The 20,349-nt window shown below is 44.8% G+C and overlaps 1 protein-coding gene across 1 annotated transcript in view; it reads right to left on the bottom strand.

Annotated features, from left to right (window-relative positions):
- The window catches only part of LOC142575589 (phosphatidylinositol 4,5-bisphosphate 3-kinase catalytic subunit alpha isoform-like), a 36,793-nt gene that overhangs the window by 14,407 nt on the left and 2,037 nt on the right, over window positions 1-20,349 (bottom strand). The window contains exons 2-10 of the mRNA XM_075685072.1: window positions 19,597-19,782; window positions 18,483-18,695; window positions 14,919-15,128; window positions 10,999-11,246; window positions 8,198-8,425; window positions 4,785-4,973; window positions 4,118-4,390; window positions 2,665-2,856; window positions 613-774 (exon numbers count right to left, since the gene is read on the bottom strand). Coding sequence (XP_075541187.1) covers window positions 613-774; window positions 2,665-2,856; window positions 4,118-4,390; window positions 4,785-4,973; window positions 8,198-8,425; window positions 10,999-11,246; window positions 14,919-15,128; window positions 18,483-18,695; window positions 19,597-19,729 — 1,848 coding nt within the window. The 5' untranslated portion in view covers window positions 19,730-19,782. The remainder of the gene's footprint in view (window positions 1-612; window positions 775-2,664; window positions 2,857-4,117; window positions 4,391-4,784; window positions 4,974-8,197; window positions 8,426-10,998; window positions 11,247-14,918; window positions 15,129-18,482; window positions 18,696-19,596; window positions 19,783-20,349) is intronic.

Genomic DNA, 20,349 nt, shown 5'->3' with positions numbered 1-20,349 from the left:
CTGGTCACACTACGAGCGCCAAGACATACTGGCAGCCATTCAGAGCTGTTTCTAATGTTGCTGTGGAGAACTGCACCCTTCCTCACTGTTATGTTTTCCCAGTTATTACGTTTTTCTTCCTGCAGTCCCTTGAAAAATGTATCAGCGGGGTTCTACTGCATAACTGCTTCCAATGGCACTAAGTCGGGTTTTTAAAATCCGTTTTTGCATGAAGTCATCACAAAACGAAATCAGTTAAGTCTTCATCAGAGTAACTAAGAGAGATCGCTATTGGAAAGTTATCTTGAACCATATCACAAATTACAATGCGTGACAGACTTTCACAAAGTGTACATGACGATAACCTTGAGGTGCATGGCCTTGGTGCCCATTCATTTTTAACATTAATCATCTCAGAGGAAGTGATATGAGCACTAAATGTCCCTTCACAACAAAGCGGCATAAATGGCAACAACACACAGCTTGTCATTCGCACATGCGAGTCAAGCTTTAAACAATGCAATTCCATCTTACAGTTCATGCTAACAGCTTCACATCTCACACTGCCATATGCACACTCCTACTGAAATGAAAAACATGAGTTGAGCTAAAAGGGCACTCAAGCACTCGAACCTGTACAAGTTGAAGAAGGTACTGGGACAGCAGCTCATCCGAAAGGCCATCCAGCCACTCGACAGCGTACTTGCGGACAAACATGTCCGCGTACTTGCAGTCCAGCAGTTCGAGCGCAGTTTCGGGGGACACCCGTTTCCACTTTTTCAGGAGTCGGTACAACTAGAGGCGAAGAAAAAGGAAACTAAAGCTCAGAAGCGAAAAAAAAAAATTATGTGATTGTACACATACAGTGCCATTTCCCTTGCAATGATCCGCACCACCATATTTCCAATTCCTGGAGTTACATACACTGTTGAACTGTCTCACTGCCCATTCCATAATCCAAGTTTCTTGGCCCTATCAGCATGTGCAAAGTACAGTCACCACTCAGTTTAAGGTGATGTACCTAGGCTGGCATTTATCACTTTATGTGCCTGCCAAACGTGCTCCCTCCCATTCATATCTGTGCCGCAGATTTTTCGCCCGTCAGCACTTGCACCAGAGCTTCATAATACTACTGCAAAGGTACAAGAGCAAGCCTTAGAATGCGACTGACTCCGCTTTCCCTAATAAGTGCATATATAATGAAGGCGTGCTTGCATTAGACAATCACTGAATTAATCTGAGCGCAATTTGTTGCATTTCAGGGAAAAAGAAAGATCCTACAAACAGCTGCAAGCAGAAATATTATTGATGCACTGAATTTCTTTTTATTAGGAATGCTGCAAGTGAGTACATGAAAAGAAAAAAAATTAAGCACAAAGTTTATGACTGCTCAGCTCTAAACCAAAAACAGACATGGAATTTCTGTAAAGCCTTCATCAGAATGCCTAATGCATAAAAACCAATTTATGCATAGTTTAATCTGATACTATGATTTTTGTATAAACTATGCATAAATTGGTTTTTATGCATTAGGCATTCTGATGAAGGCTTTACAGAAATTCCATGTCTGTTTTTGGTTTAGAGCTGAGATTAAAGGAGTAGTAATGGCATGACATTTTTTAACTTCTTTTTTTGCATTAAATGAGAATCTTGGACCTTGAAACCCCAGAAAAAAATACTTGATAGCCTCAAAGTGCCCTAAATAGTTTACTATATAACCGCTTTTCTACGACCAGTTTCGCTTTCGCTTGCCAGGAGATGCAAGTGTTAAGACGCCATGACGCAGAAGGTGGTCGTATGGAAACAAAACATCATGGGCTTTTGGCACTCACATCGGCTTGCCTGGTCATCTGCTATGCTGCTATTCGTTGCATGGTCCAATTCAGATTGCATGGTCCAATTCAGATTCAGATGACAGATCCTCTTGGCGATGTACCCCATTAATAGACAATAATTTCAGAATTCTGTGCAGCACACTGGAAGCAGTCCCAATTAATTTTTTTTTGTTTGTGTGTATGTGTCTACAATGAGCAACAATGTCTTGGAAACGCAGTCACCATACTTGCAAACAACTTTTGGTAGCAATGAAAGGAAAGCTACGGAAGCAAAGCACGGGAAAGTAAGAGCGCTCTTGAAAAGAGTCCCACATTCTAATTCCCACTGCTCGGAAAGTGAAAGCATGAATTATTCCCAACAGCAAAATGAGGCAAGATACCCAACTGAGTGGTAAACTTGACTTAACCTTCTGCTTACTTTTCTTACACATTTGGGCAAATGCGAAGCTGTTGCACACATGGAAAGCTACGGTGATTCAGTATCTGTTACAAAAAGGTTGAAAGCGCTGTCAGACTCTGCCAGACTACTTGGCACAACAACACATGTGCGAAAGCTCTGTCCCTGTAGCTTTCCCTTCACTGCCCCAGAGAGTTGTCTACAGGTATAACAGCCTATAATACATATCTGTGAAGCAGTGAGCGGACATGTTGGTTTGAGTGAGACCGACCCTAGGTTCGGTGTCCCTTATGGCAGGCTGTAATGATCGCGCTTTTTCTGGTTTCAGTGTGGAAAACCCAGTTTTTTGCCAGCTGCTCCCAATGCACCCATTCACAATTTGCACACGAAATTGCTCACTGAGTGGCAGCTGCACTTTCACTACAGATATATATATATATATATACCACGTACCTGAGCCACGTGATCCCGACTGTTCCACTTGCTGGCATCCAGCAGCTTAGGCAGCGAATTCGGCACAGTATAGCAGTAGTAGCGCATTCTCCAAAGAAGCATCTTCTCCTGCTCCGAGATCTCGGAGAGTGGGTCCCGTTTGATGATCTCGTGGATCTGATCCTTGTCGTTGTCGGTCCAATTCTCTGGACTCTGCATTGAAGACAGAAGTTAGTCAAAGCTGTTCCGACAGCCAGTTCCAATCCCTTAACATGAACCCTATTCAGCCATTAACCTTGTGCAGGTAAAAAAAGTCATCAGAAGCGGTCTGGATGCCAAGGCACAAGAAACTGGAGGATAATGAAAGCACTAGTCAGCTCGACCGAATGACATTAGTAAGGTGCCAGTTAGCAGCAGTCCCTTCTTTCCAGACTCTAAAAAGCCTCTTTCTAAGCCAGAAACACTCATCCTCAGCTCATATGAAAAGAACCGAGGGCTGTCCCTACCCATCACTATGTAATTCATGAGATGGCAAGGCACATATATATCAGGCAAGCACCAATTCACACCCTACTAGTTCCAGTCGGAAACCATAAAATTATGGCACTACTGATGAACTTTCCTCCAAAGAATCTGGTAAATATCGTAATCAGACATTGTTAGCTGCAGTTATTGCTTGAAAATCTTCCTAGGGCAGGCTGGAAATAGGCATTTGCAATGAGAAATAATGTGTGTTCAATGCATTCACTGTCGCCTAAGCTGTGCCGAGACAGATGCTACCACTAAAGGGTTCACTATTGGGGTCACCATTGGGGTCAGGCATGTGCGTGCTGACTGGTCAAGTTCAAATTATCCCGTGAAGGTCAATTCTATGATTTCTAGGAATTCTAGGATCGAAATAACAAAAGTTTGGGCTCATGGAAATGCATGGGCACCGGCCGGGACCTTCGTTATGTATCAAGCAGAAAAATCAAAATCACCCAAGGCGAATTAATGAAAGTCTACTGTATTCATTTGTCAAAATTACAAGAAACTGCACATGCACACACATTCAAAAATTGCGGAAAGCATGCGACGAGTTAGCTCTCGTAGACAAGTTACCTCATCATCGACAGTTAAGGGGTAAAGGAATGATGCACTTGAAGGTGTATATTTGTTGCAATGAGGAAATTAAGCAGCGTTTGTCATTTCACTGTGCAATTCTGTAGCTAACATAGCTGTGAAACCAGCCCATCTGTAGTGGTAGTATAGGTGCAACAGCATGTGCATCTCGGAGCTATAATAGCTGGCGTTCGACAATGAACGACTGTGCCCCGCAACTTGGTTGTGGGAGATCATGCACCCTGTGCGTTGGCAACTTTGTATCGACGGTGAGAGTCTCTAACCAACACTGACTAACTGCCAACCATCACGGAAACGGGCAGAAAAACCAAAGGAGGCTTCAAAAGGAAGAGAAAAGAAAAATTGCGCATACCTCCTCTCCAGTGGACTCGAGGGGTGAGACAAAGGAGGCGTACTCCTCGATCTGCTCCATGGAGGGGAAGACCACCTGCCCCGAGAAGCGGTCCAGCTCGATGACGAGGCAGGGGGCCTCGCGGTTGGGATTAGAGCCTGTGCTGCCCAGTGGGTTGAGCAGCTCGTCCATGCCCTTCGGCACCGGCCACAGGTGCAGGTTGACCCGGCCGCTCAGCAGCACACTCTTGTAGTCGAAGAGGCTCACGTTGCCCCACGCAATGGCACAGCGCTCCTGCAGGCAAAGCCAGGAGGGCGTGCAGGGTGGGTTAACAATTCTTGCCAGAAAGCATAAGAGGATGCAGATACAGGCAAACTAGTAAAAAAGTGCTCAAAAAGTTCAGGAACTACTATTTTGCACTGAGCTACGAGACTAAGGTAAAGCTCGAAATTTCAAGAAGTTGTGAGGCTTATAGCGCGTGAAAAAGACAAGGACGAAAGTGAGACGTGACACACACAGGCGCTAACTTGCAACAATCTTTTGAGCCTGTGTGTGTCACGTCTCACTTTCGTCCTTGTCTTTTTCACGTGCTATAAGCCTCACGATGTCTTACCAACAAGCCCAAATCACTGCTTTACATCAAGAAGTCGGCCACTGCACAGGCAATGATAGTGGCATCGAAACTCACCTCTCGTTTCTTGCGCTGAGAAACAGCACATATGGAGACGCATAGTCTCGCCGAGCGAGGAATGTCCGGAATGTACATCTGAAATTCTAGCAGCTCGTCCCACTTTGGATTTGAGTGGGACACATGCTCGGTGTCCCGAAAGGGGCACAGGGACTCTGTGCCGTGATAGATGCCGACACGAACGTAGATCTGCAAGGAACAGAACGACAGGAAAGATCAGAAAAGCCGCTGAGTGCTTTTGAATACACCGATTTTTTTAGAGGCCAAGCGCAACAGAATTTTGCGTCGCATAAGAAGCCTAGTTTCAGATAGCATAGATACAGAGCAGCCCTTATGCAAAATTTTACATTTTGAAATATGTTTCGGATACCGAAACTGAAAAGAAAAAAAGAAAACAAACGCTGCCATTATCGCTTGCCAGAAGTGACATATGACTCGGAATGCAGGGCACCTTGGCAGGACCTCCAAAATTAGGCACCCTTTGTGGCTGCCAAGTAGCAAGCTGAAAAATCTGAGGCAGCATGCTCGAACTTATGTCGTGTCCTCTAACCGCCGGGTGCACACATCAACTGCTTCAATGCTATTTCAAACCTGCTAATAAGAAAATAAGACAACTATGAGCTGTGCAGCTTTGCCAAGATTGCTTCTGTAGTATGCATACACTACTCACATATAGCCAATTTAGCCAAACCGAAATTTGATTGCAGTTGGCCTTTATCTTGGTTTTGGGGAACTCTGCTCGTGAAATCGTACAAATGAATGAGACAAAGAACATAGTGGGACGTACACTGAGTGTCAGCTGTCAACTAGCAACACAAAAGTGGGCAGTGCGTGTCCAATTTGTCCAATTTTGTCCAATTTTGAAGCAAGCACTCAGTTACATTCCGTGATTGCAAGGGGCTCAGATATCGTAGGAAAGCCCGCAGAGCTTTTGTATGCACAGACGCTCTACATAACATGTCACAATCAGCCGCATTTTTGCCCCCATAAGGCTGAAATTATGTCGCCGTTATATATTGACTTTATTACCATTTAGGTGTTCCCTTTAGATTGAACCATACTCTACAGTTTAACTTTTATTTTTAAACCTTGTTATAACTGAAAATGACACAGCATAGGCTTTCCAAATTAAGGGAATGTCTGTTGCAAGCAATACGAATTCCGGAAGCATGCTGCTGCCCCTTGGGTCTAAATTTTTTTCTGCAACCAAACCATCGCTCAACATTTTTAGAGGGGCAGTATAACACTATAGATTGAATCAATGCTTATCTTTAGAGGAACATTAACCCTTTGCAGCAGCGTTTGGCATTGGTAAGCTTCTGCAAACGTTACTGCACCTGATTCTTGACAATAGTAGCCTTACTTAGGTCTGCCCTGGCATCTGTGGTAAGAATTTCTTCCTAGCTTGGCAACAGCTATACAGCCTCTCATGTGCCAAATTTCAAGGTAGCGCATGAGATGCTGAAGAAAATAATGGTCCTCTATAGCAGCATAATCGCACAAAAGTTACAAGCTCGACATCTGTTTTATAAAGCACCACAGCATTTATTGTAGACTTCCCTAGAGAGCACAGGAATCCATCCACCATGGTGGTTAACACATCCTGACCACCTCAAATCTAATTAGTTCTTGTCAAAGTTTACTAATTTTGTTCGAAAATGTATTTTTCCCAGTCTACTATAACCCTTTTCTTTTTTTCATTATGTTCTGTTTTACCATAGAAACAAGTTTCTGCGCACGACAAAGGTGAGTTACGGTACAAGGCCCGTTCCTCCAAAATGGAAAGCCATCACCCGATGGAAGGTGTAAGCATGCGGTACTTGCTACCATGCCATAATGAAACATGAACGCTATATATCCCTTTCAACTTCATGCCTGTATGCAACACCATTGTTAATCATTCGCATTCACAATTACCTTTGGAATGAGAGTGCATTTAGTAGTTGGTTACTCCGCGATCACACAATGAAATTTTAGGTGACTAGAAGGACTAAAGAAAATCACCAAGTCAGTTTAGATACATAGAAGGTTTTCTCTGAAAATTATCTTTGTCCATGTTGTGGTAGAAGGTTGATTACTAGAATAAGAAAAAATAAAGGCTAACCTCCCACTTCTTAATTTTGCGAAAATGTCGATTTGGCATTCTTCATACCAGTAATTTTGTTTTAAGTGCTGGTGAAGTGATTGGAGGTGTTTTTCTAGTAGAAATTGGGAGCAAGCTAGAGTTAGTGAACACCCAAGTGGTTTATTCAATGACATCTCTAGGTTAGGTGACAGCACCAACCATCTCAAACCAAGATTGTGCGTGTGACCGACTTCGCTTTGCCACTCACTAGATTCACTAGAAGCACCTAGACATTTGGAGTTCACATTAAGTGTGTTAGCCCCCTAAATTAGCTATCCTCCTCTCTTGGCCACTCCTTTTTCGACTCCCCTCACCCCATGCATCTTCCCTTTGCACTTGCCCTCTCGGTTCACACTTTTTGATGGTGGCATTCATCCTGCGCAGCAATGTGATTGACGCGATATCAGGATTCGCAAATAGTGCGACTATCGCCACCGTAGGGCTATGCACCGTATTCAAGGAAAATCTGTCATGGCGCCTGTGCGAATCAAAACAAAATCGCGTAGGAAACAATAGGCACAACCAGCAGCGCATGGACGCTTGCGCACATTTTTTGTGCAAACAGCGCCAGCACGACCATGCGACTCTGGTACATCAACAGTGAGGCATGGATAAGCCCCAGACCTTCTCACCTGCCCTTGCCCGCCGGTTTTGGCAGCAAGATAAAAGAATGTCACCACCTTTAGTTTTATTCATGGGGCTTTGTCAGGTGCCGCTGTTTGCACCCACTCATGGCTATGACACGAAAGCTGCTGTTACATGCGCTCTGAGACGAACGACAAAATGTTTCGCACTGCACTGGCGACCTTTTGCGGACGCCTGCCAAAGCTGTCAAAGCTGTTCTGGTGCAGCTTCACGGAATTTGGGTCATTTTTCCGCTTTCGGTGCAATATGGCGCAGAAATTTGCTAGAGTACCAAAATGGTGCGAGTGGCACAGTATTTCCATGCCTGCTAGAATGTATTCCATCTTGCAGGGCAAAAAATTAACTAGGTCCAATTAGATGACGTCAAACTAGATGACGTCACGACAAGCTGCTGCAGGAATGTAAAGGCGGCACTGCCGCTCGTCTTTCTTGTTTGCATCTTTTCAGGCTTCCCAAGTTTTTTCGCATAATAAGAGTGCTGTTTTTTTGTATTGCAGAAGGGTAATTTACTTCTACAGCAAAACTTGTTCATATACTTACTGTCCCTTTAAGCACAAAAGGTGCACTAATTTCTCTCTTTGCCATTCACACTTCATTTCAACATGACAGCCCACACAAAGTGCAACAAGGAACACATACATACCTTGTCAACATCCTTGACGTTAACGTAGGAGGCTCCAAGGATCTTCACTCGGAATGACTCATCCACTTTGTACAGGGAGACGGTAGGTTGCGTTGCTGATATAGACGGGTTGCGTCGGACATATGATGGTGTGACATAGCTTGAAGGTGGGATGGCTTTATATACAGCGTCCTTCAGCATCAGCATTAACTGAGGTATTTCTCCTTTGGCTATGCACATTCGGATGTACTGCAACATAAATGGCAAAAAAAGAAAGGAAACACTCGCCAACCCGTCTTTTTAGACTTGAAAGGGTTCTGTGAAAGCATCTCAAAAAGAAAACTCGTGCAGAAACCACTGACGATAATTGTTGATGCAAGCGAATAGCTGAACACTTCAAAAGAGTTATTTGCTTTCTTAAAGGAATGGTGCACTTGACAACATATTGTATTTGTTGCAGTGGGAATATTTAGGCAGCATTTGTCGCTTCGTTGTGTAATTTCGCAGAGAACAGAGCCGTTAACCAGCACATCTCTAGCAGTAGTATAGGTGGACAGCACGTACGTCTGAAAGAGCTATGACAGTTGGTGTTCGGCAATGAATGCACCCCGCAACTCGAGTACCCCTTGTGTCGCTGCCTTTGTTCCAACCCCCAACTGGAAACTCCCGGCTGCTAACTTCCAACCTCCAACCACAGACCACGAAAATGGCCAAAAGAGCCAAAGAAGGCTTCAAAATTTCAAAAAAAGAAAATCAGCAGACTCAAGCAATCCATTGGTTTTGAGCTCATTTACTGGGCTTCTTCGATTTTCCACTTCTGGCTACCCGCGGGCTGCCAGAGCCAGCCAGAGCGTCTTTGTTTTTCTCGGGTTGCTCCGCCCACCGCGCTACGCACTTCCGCCGCGCGTTCGTTTTGCTCGCGCTGGACGGTTCTGGCTACCCGCGGGCTGCCAGAACCTGCCAGGACGATTTTGGTCTGGCTGCTCTCTGGAAGTTCTCTGGCTAGCAGACGACTAAAAGAGGCGATGGGCGCTCGCCGCCATCTTTACGGGGACTTCGCGGATTGCAACGCGGGCGCTTGAGGACTTAAATTTACCTCGCTCAGCTAACTGTCTACGGTCATCCTCGGATTTCCTTACTTCTAGCGTTATCTTTTTAGGCGCTAACGCTCCGTTCCACATCGCGAAGCGGTGTGATACGAGCCATGGTGAACCGTTTGAAGCTTTTGTGTGTGTGTGTTTGTCCCCTGATCGCTTCTTCGCGGCGGTGAACAGCGCGCCGCGCTCTCATGCGTGCATGTTATCTGCATCGTGTTCCACGCAAGTTGTAGACGCTCATTCACACATTGCGGTACATTTTGGGTTCGTCTTTCTCTGGTGGCGTTCCTTTTCACATATTTCGCGTATGCATATCTCTCCTTTCTCTGCAGTTAGCGAAGGCTTTGCAGTTAGCCCGTGTTCGCTCCGTCTCTCTGTCGTATGCTTAGGTGGCAGCTCGAAACCGATATGTGTTCGAACTGCAGGCCGTTGATCTAAGAATACACTGATTGCACTCTGTACATTTAGACACACGTACATTGGCTTATTGCTCTCATGATTGCGACCAATGTTGTTTTTCGTGTGAAACGTTTCGCTGGTCACAGGCGACATGCATTTTCACGCGCCAGCCGCGTCCCCAGCTCCTTAAATAAGAAGCACCATCAGCCACAACAAACTTTCTGAAATCGAAGCCCAAGCAGGTCGGCGCGAAATTTTATGCGTATGAGACGTACCCGATAACCTGCTTTTTCATGTCTTGTGATGACACAACACCAACTCATCAATGTGCGACGTGATCGCTGCGAGCAGGGATCCTCAAAGCTATCGCTTTCGAGTATACAATCACGATTTCGCGTCTTGTCATCCACCTCGTCGGAGGCCATCTGTTGCGCTGCGCAAGGCGAGGTTGGCCGAGTACGCGTCCTGCACCGAGTCGCGCGAAAGTGATCGTATTCCTGAATGCAACTATATATTTTCAAGCTGGCTACGCATAAGTGGGCCGACTACGCCGAGCGCGCGTCGGCCTCGATGGGCGCTGCCATGCTGGTAGCATGTTTACATTTGGCCAGCTGTACCGGCGTTCGCATGGGCGTTCGATTTTGCAAACTTCGAGCAGGTTCGGGTTGTCTTGGGATCCCAGCCCACGTGACTTCCTGTCAGAACCGGAACTAGCTGGCTGCCGTCTGGCTCCCAGCGGGCTGCCAGAACTCCGAAAATCGAAGAGGCCCACTGTAAGGGCAGCTTGTCCTCACAGTGAACGTGGGCATCTTCTCAACAACTTCTCTAGCATGATGTGGCAAACGCGGTCTTTATCCGTAACAGCACTGCCCGCTGTGGCCTCCGAGATATCTCCACAGGCACCGTCACTCACAGTCTGTGTCATGCACAAATTGCCAAGCACGAACGTAGCACAGCAGCCCAACGGTTAGTGCACGTGGTTCCCAACTGCACATTGCCTTCTGGTTGCCTTCAGGAATCGCAACAGTGCTTTTGAATCATTGCATAGCAGTGATATGCGAGACCAAAGATGCAAGATCTCATTCAACGAGAAAGGTCTTCCATATAGCTGGTTTCAAACGTTGTGGAGGGCAAGCCTTTCATCTTAAAAAAATCGGGCAATAGCATGGAAGGTGTTCTACAATTTCTCTGCAGCCACAGGCATTGCAATCAATGCAGGTTGTCTTTAGTGCAGTACTGACCTTAATAGGCAGTACAAGAGATGTGGCTACACCCACAGGCAAGCAGAAACAGAAGAGGGGAGAGGGGAGGGACGGAAACACTCACCTTGTATCGGCACAGCGGGTACGACTTGAGCAGGTACTGGTTGACGCCACACACCTTGAGTAGATAGTTGTGCTGGTGCTCCTGTGCCAGGGCAACCTGCTCCTCACGCGATAGCCGCGAGCACTTGAGCTTCTTGAGGATGGCCTCGCGGATCACGGCCTCGGGTACCGTGTCCTTGTGCACCTCGAGCGTGTGCTTCTGTTTCTCCCCGCTCTCCGACAATCCCCACACGCACACCATCACCAACCCTGGCAGCACGAGAGCAAAAAAACAGAAAGAAGAGGGGGGGTCACCTTTGAACGCCGCGGCAACAGTATCCTCTGCTTCATACACAACCGGCAACACTGTGTAATTCTACGCAAAGAATGCAGTCACAGAAATCTCACGCTGCACGTTTTTTAGTTCAGTTAATATTGATATGCGATGCTTTCTACGGAATATCCACTTTACATCATTGCAACTGCAACTTGTGGAGGTCAGTTTACGTCATTTCAAGTATTATATATGCGCAACTCCATGCTTGGAGTATGCGACCTAGCATGTTCTCGTTAGGAACACAAGTTTAACTACTGGTCGCAGAACTTTGTCGCTGCGCTCTTTGAGTGCTACGTAAATAGATTCAGGTCCGCGATGCCTTTTATACAATAACTGCATCATATCGCAACATAAAAGTATGTCAGACTTCACCCCTCAAGTGTTTTGAACGACCTCAACTCGTCGACGCAATCATGGTTAATTTGCCTTGGACAAGTACAGCTTGTCAATGGCAATTTTCCTGTTTTCAAAGCGACTTGGGCGAATTAGGCACATCCACCTAGTTTTTCTCCTTCTAGATAGAAGGCTGCAGCACCAGTGTTTGAAATCTGTGATAATATTGGTCTTTTTTGTTTTACTACATAGATGTCAGCACTTCTTCAGCGCATCGTAGGAAACATTAATTCGGCTTTAGTGTTCTACAATAATGATGGCAGCCATTTCGTCAGCACTCGAAGACTGCGTTTCTGGAATCACAAGCCTTTGGCGCCTTTAGGCAGTCTGCCACTGACAGCTTGCATATGCAAAGGAAAGCTGCTGCTCAACTCTGACAGTGAAAGTGAGAGTGAAAGTGATGCACTAGGGTTTTGTTCTTTGAGTGAAGAGGATGATGATAGTCCTCTCATCGCTTCATCTACCGAAAACGACGATTCGGAAAGCGAAGACTACATTGGCTTGGCCCGACAGTGGTGCAGCGTTTTCATGCTTAAAACATGAAGCAAATCGGTTGAAAAAGCTTCAGAAGGGTTTTCAATGGAGTGATATTTTTGATGAATTTGTATACACTGTGTCGGTTCTGTGTGTGTAACTGATTTCACCGGAGCAACTAGAATGGAGCATTGTTGTATTATCTACCTTAGTATTCCTCATTAATTGTTTTGAAGAGCATTCTGTTAGTACTGTTAGTACTGAGCATTCTGTTAGTACATGAGACTAAGACAAGAGGCTGTGTTGCAAATAAATGAAATAAAAAGTACACAGGTGTTCATGAATTCCAAGCCCCATTGCAATGCGGTAATTATAGCTGGGAATTGAACCAGCAAGCTTGTGATTTGCTCCATTCCAGCACAATGTTATAGACATCAAGCTACCATGACAAGCAGGGTTGGTGTCACAACCTTACAAGGTGCAAGCTCCAAGAAAAAGTTGAACATCCAAACAGTCTGTGCTTCTAAACCAACAGAGCTGTACAATGCAATATTATTCACACACGAGTAAGAGAATAAAAAATGTGAATCCTAATACTACACTGTACAAATATTGTATTTAGGCTTCTATCACAGTTTGCGCCCCGTAAAATCTTGATGCCCGTTGTACATGTGCGATACTGATCCAGACTACTTGGACAAGTGATTCCTTTTCCTTCACTGCCATGGAAAGTTGTTGGGTGCAGAAGTCTGCTATTCATTTCAATCAATCAATCAATCAATCAATCAATCAATCAATCAATCAATCAATCAATCAATCAATCAATCAATCAATCAATCTTTATTTAGCATTCTTTCATTTACAAAAATTTGGCATCATACTCAGGCTGGCCAGGCCGCACATCATCCTGCTGCTCTGCTGCCAAGTTCCGAGACGTTACCTGGCTTTTCTCTAAACATTAACAACCATGTTTCTTGCAACGATGACAAATTATGTTTAGGGATTTAAATTTGTTGTTCAAAGTAGCAAAAAGGCGCATCTAGCCAGAGGTCAATGTAAGAGAAACTGAATTTCATAAACAAAGCATCATGCACACACAAGCAAACATAAGATGTCGTTACTGCCCACCAGTATTTTTCCTCATTAGCTTTGTCTTGTAGCTAGAAAAGAGATAGAAACCACAACAAAGCAAATTTGTTCTGCTCTCTCCCTTCACTAACGTGTAGCTTCATCAGGATCACAGGTCACAGGTCACAGGATTGTGAAATACAAGAACAAAATACTCTCAACCAAAATTTTAATGCCAAAATACAGCAGAAGCCCCAGGCTCAGGCTTTCACTTGTTTACCTACTGCTGATCACTTGTTAATGCAAAGTGTTCTACAACTTGACAAAAGCTGTTTCCAGTTCTTTCTCGTAAGCAGAAACAGCAGAGAACATTTAGGTCAAGTTCATTTAAATTGTTAAAACAAACAGCAGCAGCCATCCTAAGTGCTTGCTTGGCAGGGATTTCTAGCTGGAAAACAAAGATACTTGGCCTGCCTTGTTTCCTTTCCTCCAGCATAGGTGCATATTGTGGTTACTCCAAATTCACGCACAATTAGTATGTATGACTCTGTGCCTTAAAGCTTACCCTAGAAGTAAAATACCTTTTTCCTGGATTTGATCAACAGCTACATTATGAATGGTTAAGTGAGAAATTAGAGATGTTCTGTTTCATCAGTCCGGCTAGCACATCGTGGTTTAAAACAACAGTAGTAGCCATGATTCCATGAACTGCTTAATTCTCATATCTTATGCCCCTGTCACACTGGTACGCACAAACTCAGTTGAGCATGAAACTCCCTAATGGAGATTTACAACAAGGGAGTTGCAGCCTTGTTCCACAGCTCAATACGAGGTTTCGATGAGAGCTGCATGGGACACAAAGAGCGCTGCTGTGCTTAACTTCGCATGCAAAATTTCACATATGTAGTCACCCTCAAACAATTTACACATCGTTTTTGTTTTACGCAGAATGTAATCTAATAAAATCATAGCAAGAAAGTGAGGTAGATGTTACTACAAGACTCGTATTCTCTAAGCACAGTGATGTTGAAAGTGATGCCGGCCACACTGCGCTCTTGTCCTGGCTTGAGAGTGCACATTGTTCGAACGGCACATGAGTGATAACTACGAGTTGTGGTTGCGTGCTGTGAAATTGTGCATGTGTGCGAATTCGCAGTGAGTTAGCCTTGTGTTAAAGTACTGCTTCCAGATGAGTGATGAAGCCGAAGACGTCAAAAAGGAGGTCGCACTCGCCCCGGCCGCAATAACTGGCATAGCACCCGGAGCACATGAATAAGCAAACGAAATGGCACAACGATATTTCCCCATGCGGAATGGCGAAGCATTGGTGTACAGAGTACAGGCACTGATGTCCTTAAAACAGATTAGAAACTTCTATTATGCAGTGCATTATGCAAGGAAAAAGAAGGTTGCCAAAATTTAAGAGTGTGCTAGTTATGTCGATTTTGTTTGTGTGGATTTCTTTGTAGCTCTAGCTATCTGGAAGCGAGAGTACTCCGTCCAGCCACAATGGTCATTGCCAAACTCCCTTCGCCAAATGCTCCACTAAACTTCCTTAGCAGAAAGGACACCGTGTGACACAGAGTGCATCTTCTTCAAGATAACGACGGAGTTCAAAGCAGTTCGTGGGTGCTCGTGTGACGGGGGTATTACAAAGAGAACTGCCATACCTTTGTCCAGTTTCCGTTCTAAGTTGGCCGGTAGCTCTTCCGAGCTTTCAATCTCAGGTGGGTAGACGTACGAGGCTCGACACTCTTCGCTCCCCGTGTTCCTTGTGTCAACTGCATCTTTGCACACGCTCAGGATGTTGCGTCGAAAGTCGATGACCTCGGAGTCTTTCATGTTGTCGAACTCGTGAGCGCAGCCTCCGACTGCCAACCCTTTCCATGAGAAAGACAACAAAAGCAGCGATGAACGAAACAAAGTTGAGTACTTCACAAAGAAACAGATTAAGGAATTGTTTGTACAACTTTATCTTTGTCACTTATGTAATTTATTACTAGCATGTGCAGTCAGTGTCAAAAGTTTACAGACTGTGGGATCTGAGAAAGCACTGAAATTTCCACGCACTTTGTGACCATAGCCAATAAAACCATGCAACATTATGTTGTTTACATACAACTATCAGTACAGGCTGGAAATTCAAATAAAAGGCTACATGGAAAGGCTGCAGAGACATGCGGCTTTCTCTCAGATAATAATGATAATAATTTTTTTAAATATTAAATAGTAATAATAATCACTGCTGGCAGCTCCTGGTTAGACAACTTGGCAGACTTCGCTTCATACTGAGCTATTGATAATGCTTCGAAATGCGCAAGTTGGATGTGGCTACTATTAGTCAGACAAGCTGGTGTAGGAAAAAAAAATCATGCAGATGCCATGCACTGCAGGAATCAATGCAAGCAAAGCTTTCTGTACTGTTTGCTTTTGACTGACGATAATTAGTGGTAATGTTGACAGCAAATGTTTAATTTCTTCAGCATTTAGTGCAATACAAGAGCGGTGAGTTGATGTTAAATGTTACGTTGCATGCACCGCTGCTGTTTGTCTGCACGGCACGCAGAACACGCAGTAAGACGTGTTTGCTTGAGGCGTTGCGTGCTATTGTTCCAAACCTTCGAGAAGGTTAGCATTGTCATTACCTCACAAGGCACATGGCATCATGGCGCAGAAGCGTTAAATTTTAATTGAATTAGGGGTCTGTTCATGCCAAAACCACAATCAGATTATGAGGTGCACCGTAGTCTCAGCCTCCAGATTAATTTTGACCGCCTGAGTACACGACCGTTTTTGTATCTCGGCCCTTTCAAAATGCAGCTGCCATGGGCGGGATCAAACCCGCGGCCTTGAGCAACACCATAGCCACAAAGCTACTGCAGCGAGCACGAAAGTGTTGGTTTGAAGTGCAACCGCTTCCATAGTGTAGCCTAGATGCTACAGTGCTTTCACGCCCGTGTACTTAGATTTAGGTGCACGTTAAAGAACTCCAGGTGGTCGAAATTTCCAGAGTCCCTCACTACGGCGTGCCTCATAATCAGAAAGTGGTTTTGGCACGTAAAAAAAAAAAAAAAAAAAAGCCGCGCGGCTTTGCGTCTGCACACCCTGCGTCAGGTGTGTGCTTGACAATCTTGCACGGCGTTTATTTTCTACAATTAGCAGAAATGTACCGCACCATACCTTGAACTCAAATTTATACAGTTTCTTCACAACCACTGTCGTGTCAAGTAGTAGCGTTTCATCGCCTTCTCACATCGCCTTTTCCCTTTCCCGCACTCCCCCCGTGTAAGCAAGCTGCGAACGAAGAGTGGTAAGGCCATTATTCACTCATTTCATGACTCCGACAGTTGACGATGCAAGGGGTTTTTAGACACAAGGGCCAGGAATGACCAAAGAACACCAGGAAACGGTATGGGGAGGTCGATGACGCAGTGAATGATAATTGTCAGATATAACGTAGCTGTATAGCAGCCCAAAATATTCGCTGTAAGGTAGATAAAATATATAAGTATTAAAATAATGTAAAGGGCAAGTGATGTTAGCGATGACCGTAAGATATATACCAGAAAGTGATAATACAAGAAAATGTGTCGCTTCCAGTAGTACTACTTCTACCAGCCTCCCCTCTTCACCTTCTCTTTATCATTCTCTCTACCTCCCCTCTGGACGGTTGTAAGTTAATTAAGTTGAAAGTAGTACAAAAGTAAGCATTGCAGTTTCCGCATTGTTTATGTAGAGAGTCATGGATAATTACAGCCATCAGGAAGGTATTGTGGCGAAGCCCAGAGAGCTCCAGAGGGCATTGTGACACAGCAGCGAAAAGGTACAAACGAGTTTCTCACGTCGCTTTTCCTCTCTGCCATGCTCCTTCCGTGTATATGCATGCTCTGAACCACCTTACCTTCTGGCGAGGCGTGCAAGACAGCGAAAGCGACAGCAGCAGCAGTGGAAAAGTCGAAGGAAGACCCAAAGGAAGCTCCGTTTTGAAAAGCCAGTCCGCGGCACGTAGCATGGCCAGAGTGGCGCATACGAGAGCGAGCGTGCATTCAAGCCCTGTCGTGGACACAAACGCTGTGCATACACGCAACACTTGCACGTAGCATAGTGCAAGTCTGCTACGTAGCGTAGATACCGCGGCTGCCTCGGAGTGCTGCAACGAGTCCGCTGGATGAGCACCCTGTGGCCCACTGAGGACAACCATGTCTGGCACGTTGTTGAAGCCAAAATTGGAAGTAGAGGTGTTTACAAGAATATCCGAAATCAAATTTGAACCGCGCGTCACGGTGACATCTAGTAGGCCGAGTGTTGTGAGCATGCCCCTCTCAGCCATAGCCATCACAGTGCAAGTCATTGAAGAAGCGGGAGCGCCGCAAACAGGATGTTTCGTTGCCAAAGCTCCGCTTCTACTGAATGCATTAAAGCACTTTTTGCAGCAGAGTATTTGCGAAATAGTCCATTTTAACTGCAAATGTATTTCTCGACTTTGATAAAAAGTGGTTCACATGGTTTAAAGCCTCAGTATAGGAGCCCCATGCAAATTTACACAAAAGAAGTGCACAGGCTTAAAGATAGCAACACAAGGACAGGATGACACGAGAGTTTGTACATCATGCTCTTAATGGTATCTTGGAGGCACCCTCGAGTACACAACTCAGAAGATGGGGACAAAGAAAAAGTATTACTACTGTACTCGTGGGGAACTTTCTCTGGTAATGGAGGGAAAGCTACAGGGGCAGAGCTTCCGCACATGTGTTATACTTCGCTGTGTTTTCCATCGGCGTTTGATCGCGCTTTTAATTTCTTATAACAGATAATGAATCAGCACAGCTTCCACGTGCAACGGTCTCGCATTTGCCCAAACGTGGAAGATGAAAGCAGAAAGAAAGGTGAAGTTCAACACAGCTGCTTGTTTCGTCTTACTTTGGTTGTGTAAATAGGATGTTTATGCTTTCTCTTTCACAGCTTAGGCTAATGTGGATGAGAATGAGGGACCTTTTTTCAGTAATGCTCTTACTCGTGCACGCTTTGCCTCTGTAGCTTTCCCTTAATTGCCACAGAAAGTTGTCTGCATGTATAAACAGGACGTGGCACCCTATGCTGTCCACACTTGTTCTTCATCCCCATCTTCTGAGAAGAATTTGGTGCCAATTTGCACAATAATTCATGCTTGTGAATTTCTGAGGTCCACATCAGCACCTGAAGAGCTCTCCTCGTAAAAGCGAGAAACTCCTTACGGATTTCTGAGTTGAGCTTCTTCTCTTCGGTGTTACCCTTGGGCTCCACGACTTTCAGGATGGGCTGGAAGAGGTGCAAGTCACAGAGCCGACGGTACTCATCGTAGAACTCCTCCTTGTCTCCATCACGGGTGATGGACACGAATATGTACGATGAAGGTTCACCCAAGTGTCTGTACAGTGGGTACTTCTGTGCATTTTCCCAGAGGTCCTCTGGAACAACAACAATCACGACAATCACGTAATGGCTATTCGTATGGCAGAAACAGAAAAGAAACTCTGTTATGTCTTCCTTTAGAGTGTTTCATTTCTCTAACTGCTGTAGCGTGAATCTTTAAATTGTACTGATCCACAGTGGTTGAACAAGAAATGCCTCCGAAGTCACCATTTGGACAAGTGGACTTCTCCAGACAAAGGAAAGTCCCCCTGTTGAAACGCTGACTCGACCACTGCAGATCACTTTAAGTCCCTACCTTCCGGTGTAGTACATTTGTCTTGTTTGAAGCCATATTGCCACACTAAATGAAGGATGAAATTGTTCATTGTAATTGACCAACAGTGATTAGGTTATACCAGTTAGTTTAATGCACTTACATGTGGTGACATCAAAAACATGTTTCTGTAAGTGAACAAATGCACAGGCATAGATGCCAAAGATAGTGGATAAAGGGACATATGTCGCCATATCTCAGTTGGTTTAGCCCCATACATATCATGCAGAGGTCATTAGGTCAGCCCCCACTAACAGCAAAGTTGTGTTTTCTTCCAATTTCATTTCCTTTTTGTTACGAATACAGTGTTTATCGCAAATAAAAGAAACAGTTAATTTTCCTTATGCTTAACTTGGCTTCATTATCGTTTGACTCCATATGGTTGTTACTAAAAACTGGGCCCCTCTATTCCCAGCAACAGACTTGCTATATTCCATGCAAACACAGTAAGCGACAAGCACTTCTGTTGGCAACCTAAGCACAAGTCGGCAAAATGCTTTACTGATTGACAAAATGCTTACCACAGATAAATGGCATGAACCATCTCACATTACTAATAATTAGGCAGCTACAGATGAGGCAGCAAGAAGCTACCCGTCAAGCATGCATTGTAAGGAACCCACCCTTGATGCTCTCTAACGTAGCATCTCTGGAACACGAGAGGGGGATGATGATGCCTGTCGGGAGTAGACAGTCCACCACTATGGTGTTGGGCATAATGGGGTAGCCCCATAGCTCTCCTGATGATGGTGGCATCTTGGCTGTCTCCTACGGGATGCTGTAGTTACGACGCCAGCGACTGTTCTGGGCTGCACAAATTAAGAACAAGTACCGAAAATTATGCAAGAGTGCCGCGTGTTTCATCTAGTTTTGGTTCTAACCGTGAATACCGGAGTGCCTCACAAACTTTATTCCAGCAATCCTTTCTTTTTTTAAATCTCAGCATGCTAAATACACTATGAGCTCATGTGCAGAAATGTCCGTCAAGATAATAGCACGAACTAAGTCGACTATGCAAGGCATGTTCTTTAAGATATCGAACTTGGCATAGCACATGTTCAGAGAAGAGCGAACTTGCGAAATTAAGGTCGATCACTTCTGGAAGATACATTTTCTCATCTCACCATGGAAATTTCAAGAGAAACTAGAAATAACCATGGGACCACCATGTTCACACTTCCTATAGCGCAGGAAATGCCTTTCACTCCAGCATATCTGACTAGCTGCCACGAGTGCCTGATAATGAAATGGTAGCTTCAGAACTGCTGAGGAACATTACTGCTGCCAAACAACTGCACTAACCTGCACTTAGTGAACTCGGGAGCAGTTTAGAGTCTTAGCATGTTTATAAAGATGAACAAAAACAGGCAACAGAT

The sequence above is a fragment of the Dermacentor variabilis genome, chromosome 3, assembly GCF_050947875.1.
Source record: "Dermacentor variabilis isolate Ectoservices chromosome 3, ASM5094787v1, whole genome shotgun sequence".
Lineage (NCBI taxonomy): Eukaryota > Metazoa > Arthropoda > Arachnida > Ixodida > Ixodidae > Dermacentor > Dermacentor variabilis.
This window is presented reverse-complemented; position numbering and strand designations above follow the sequence as displayed.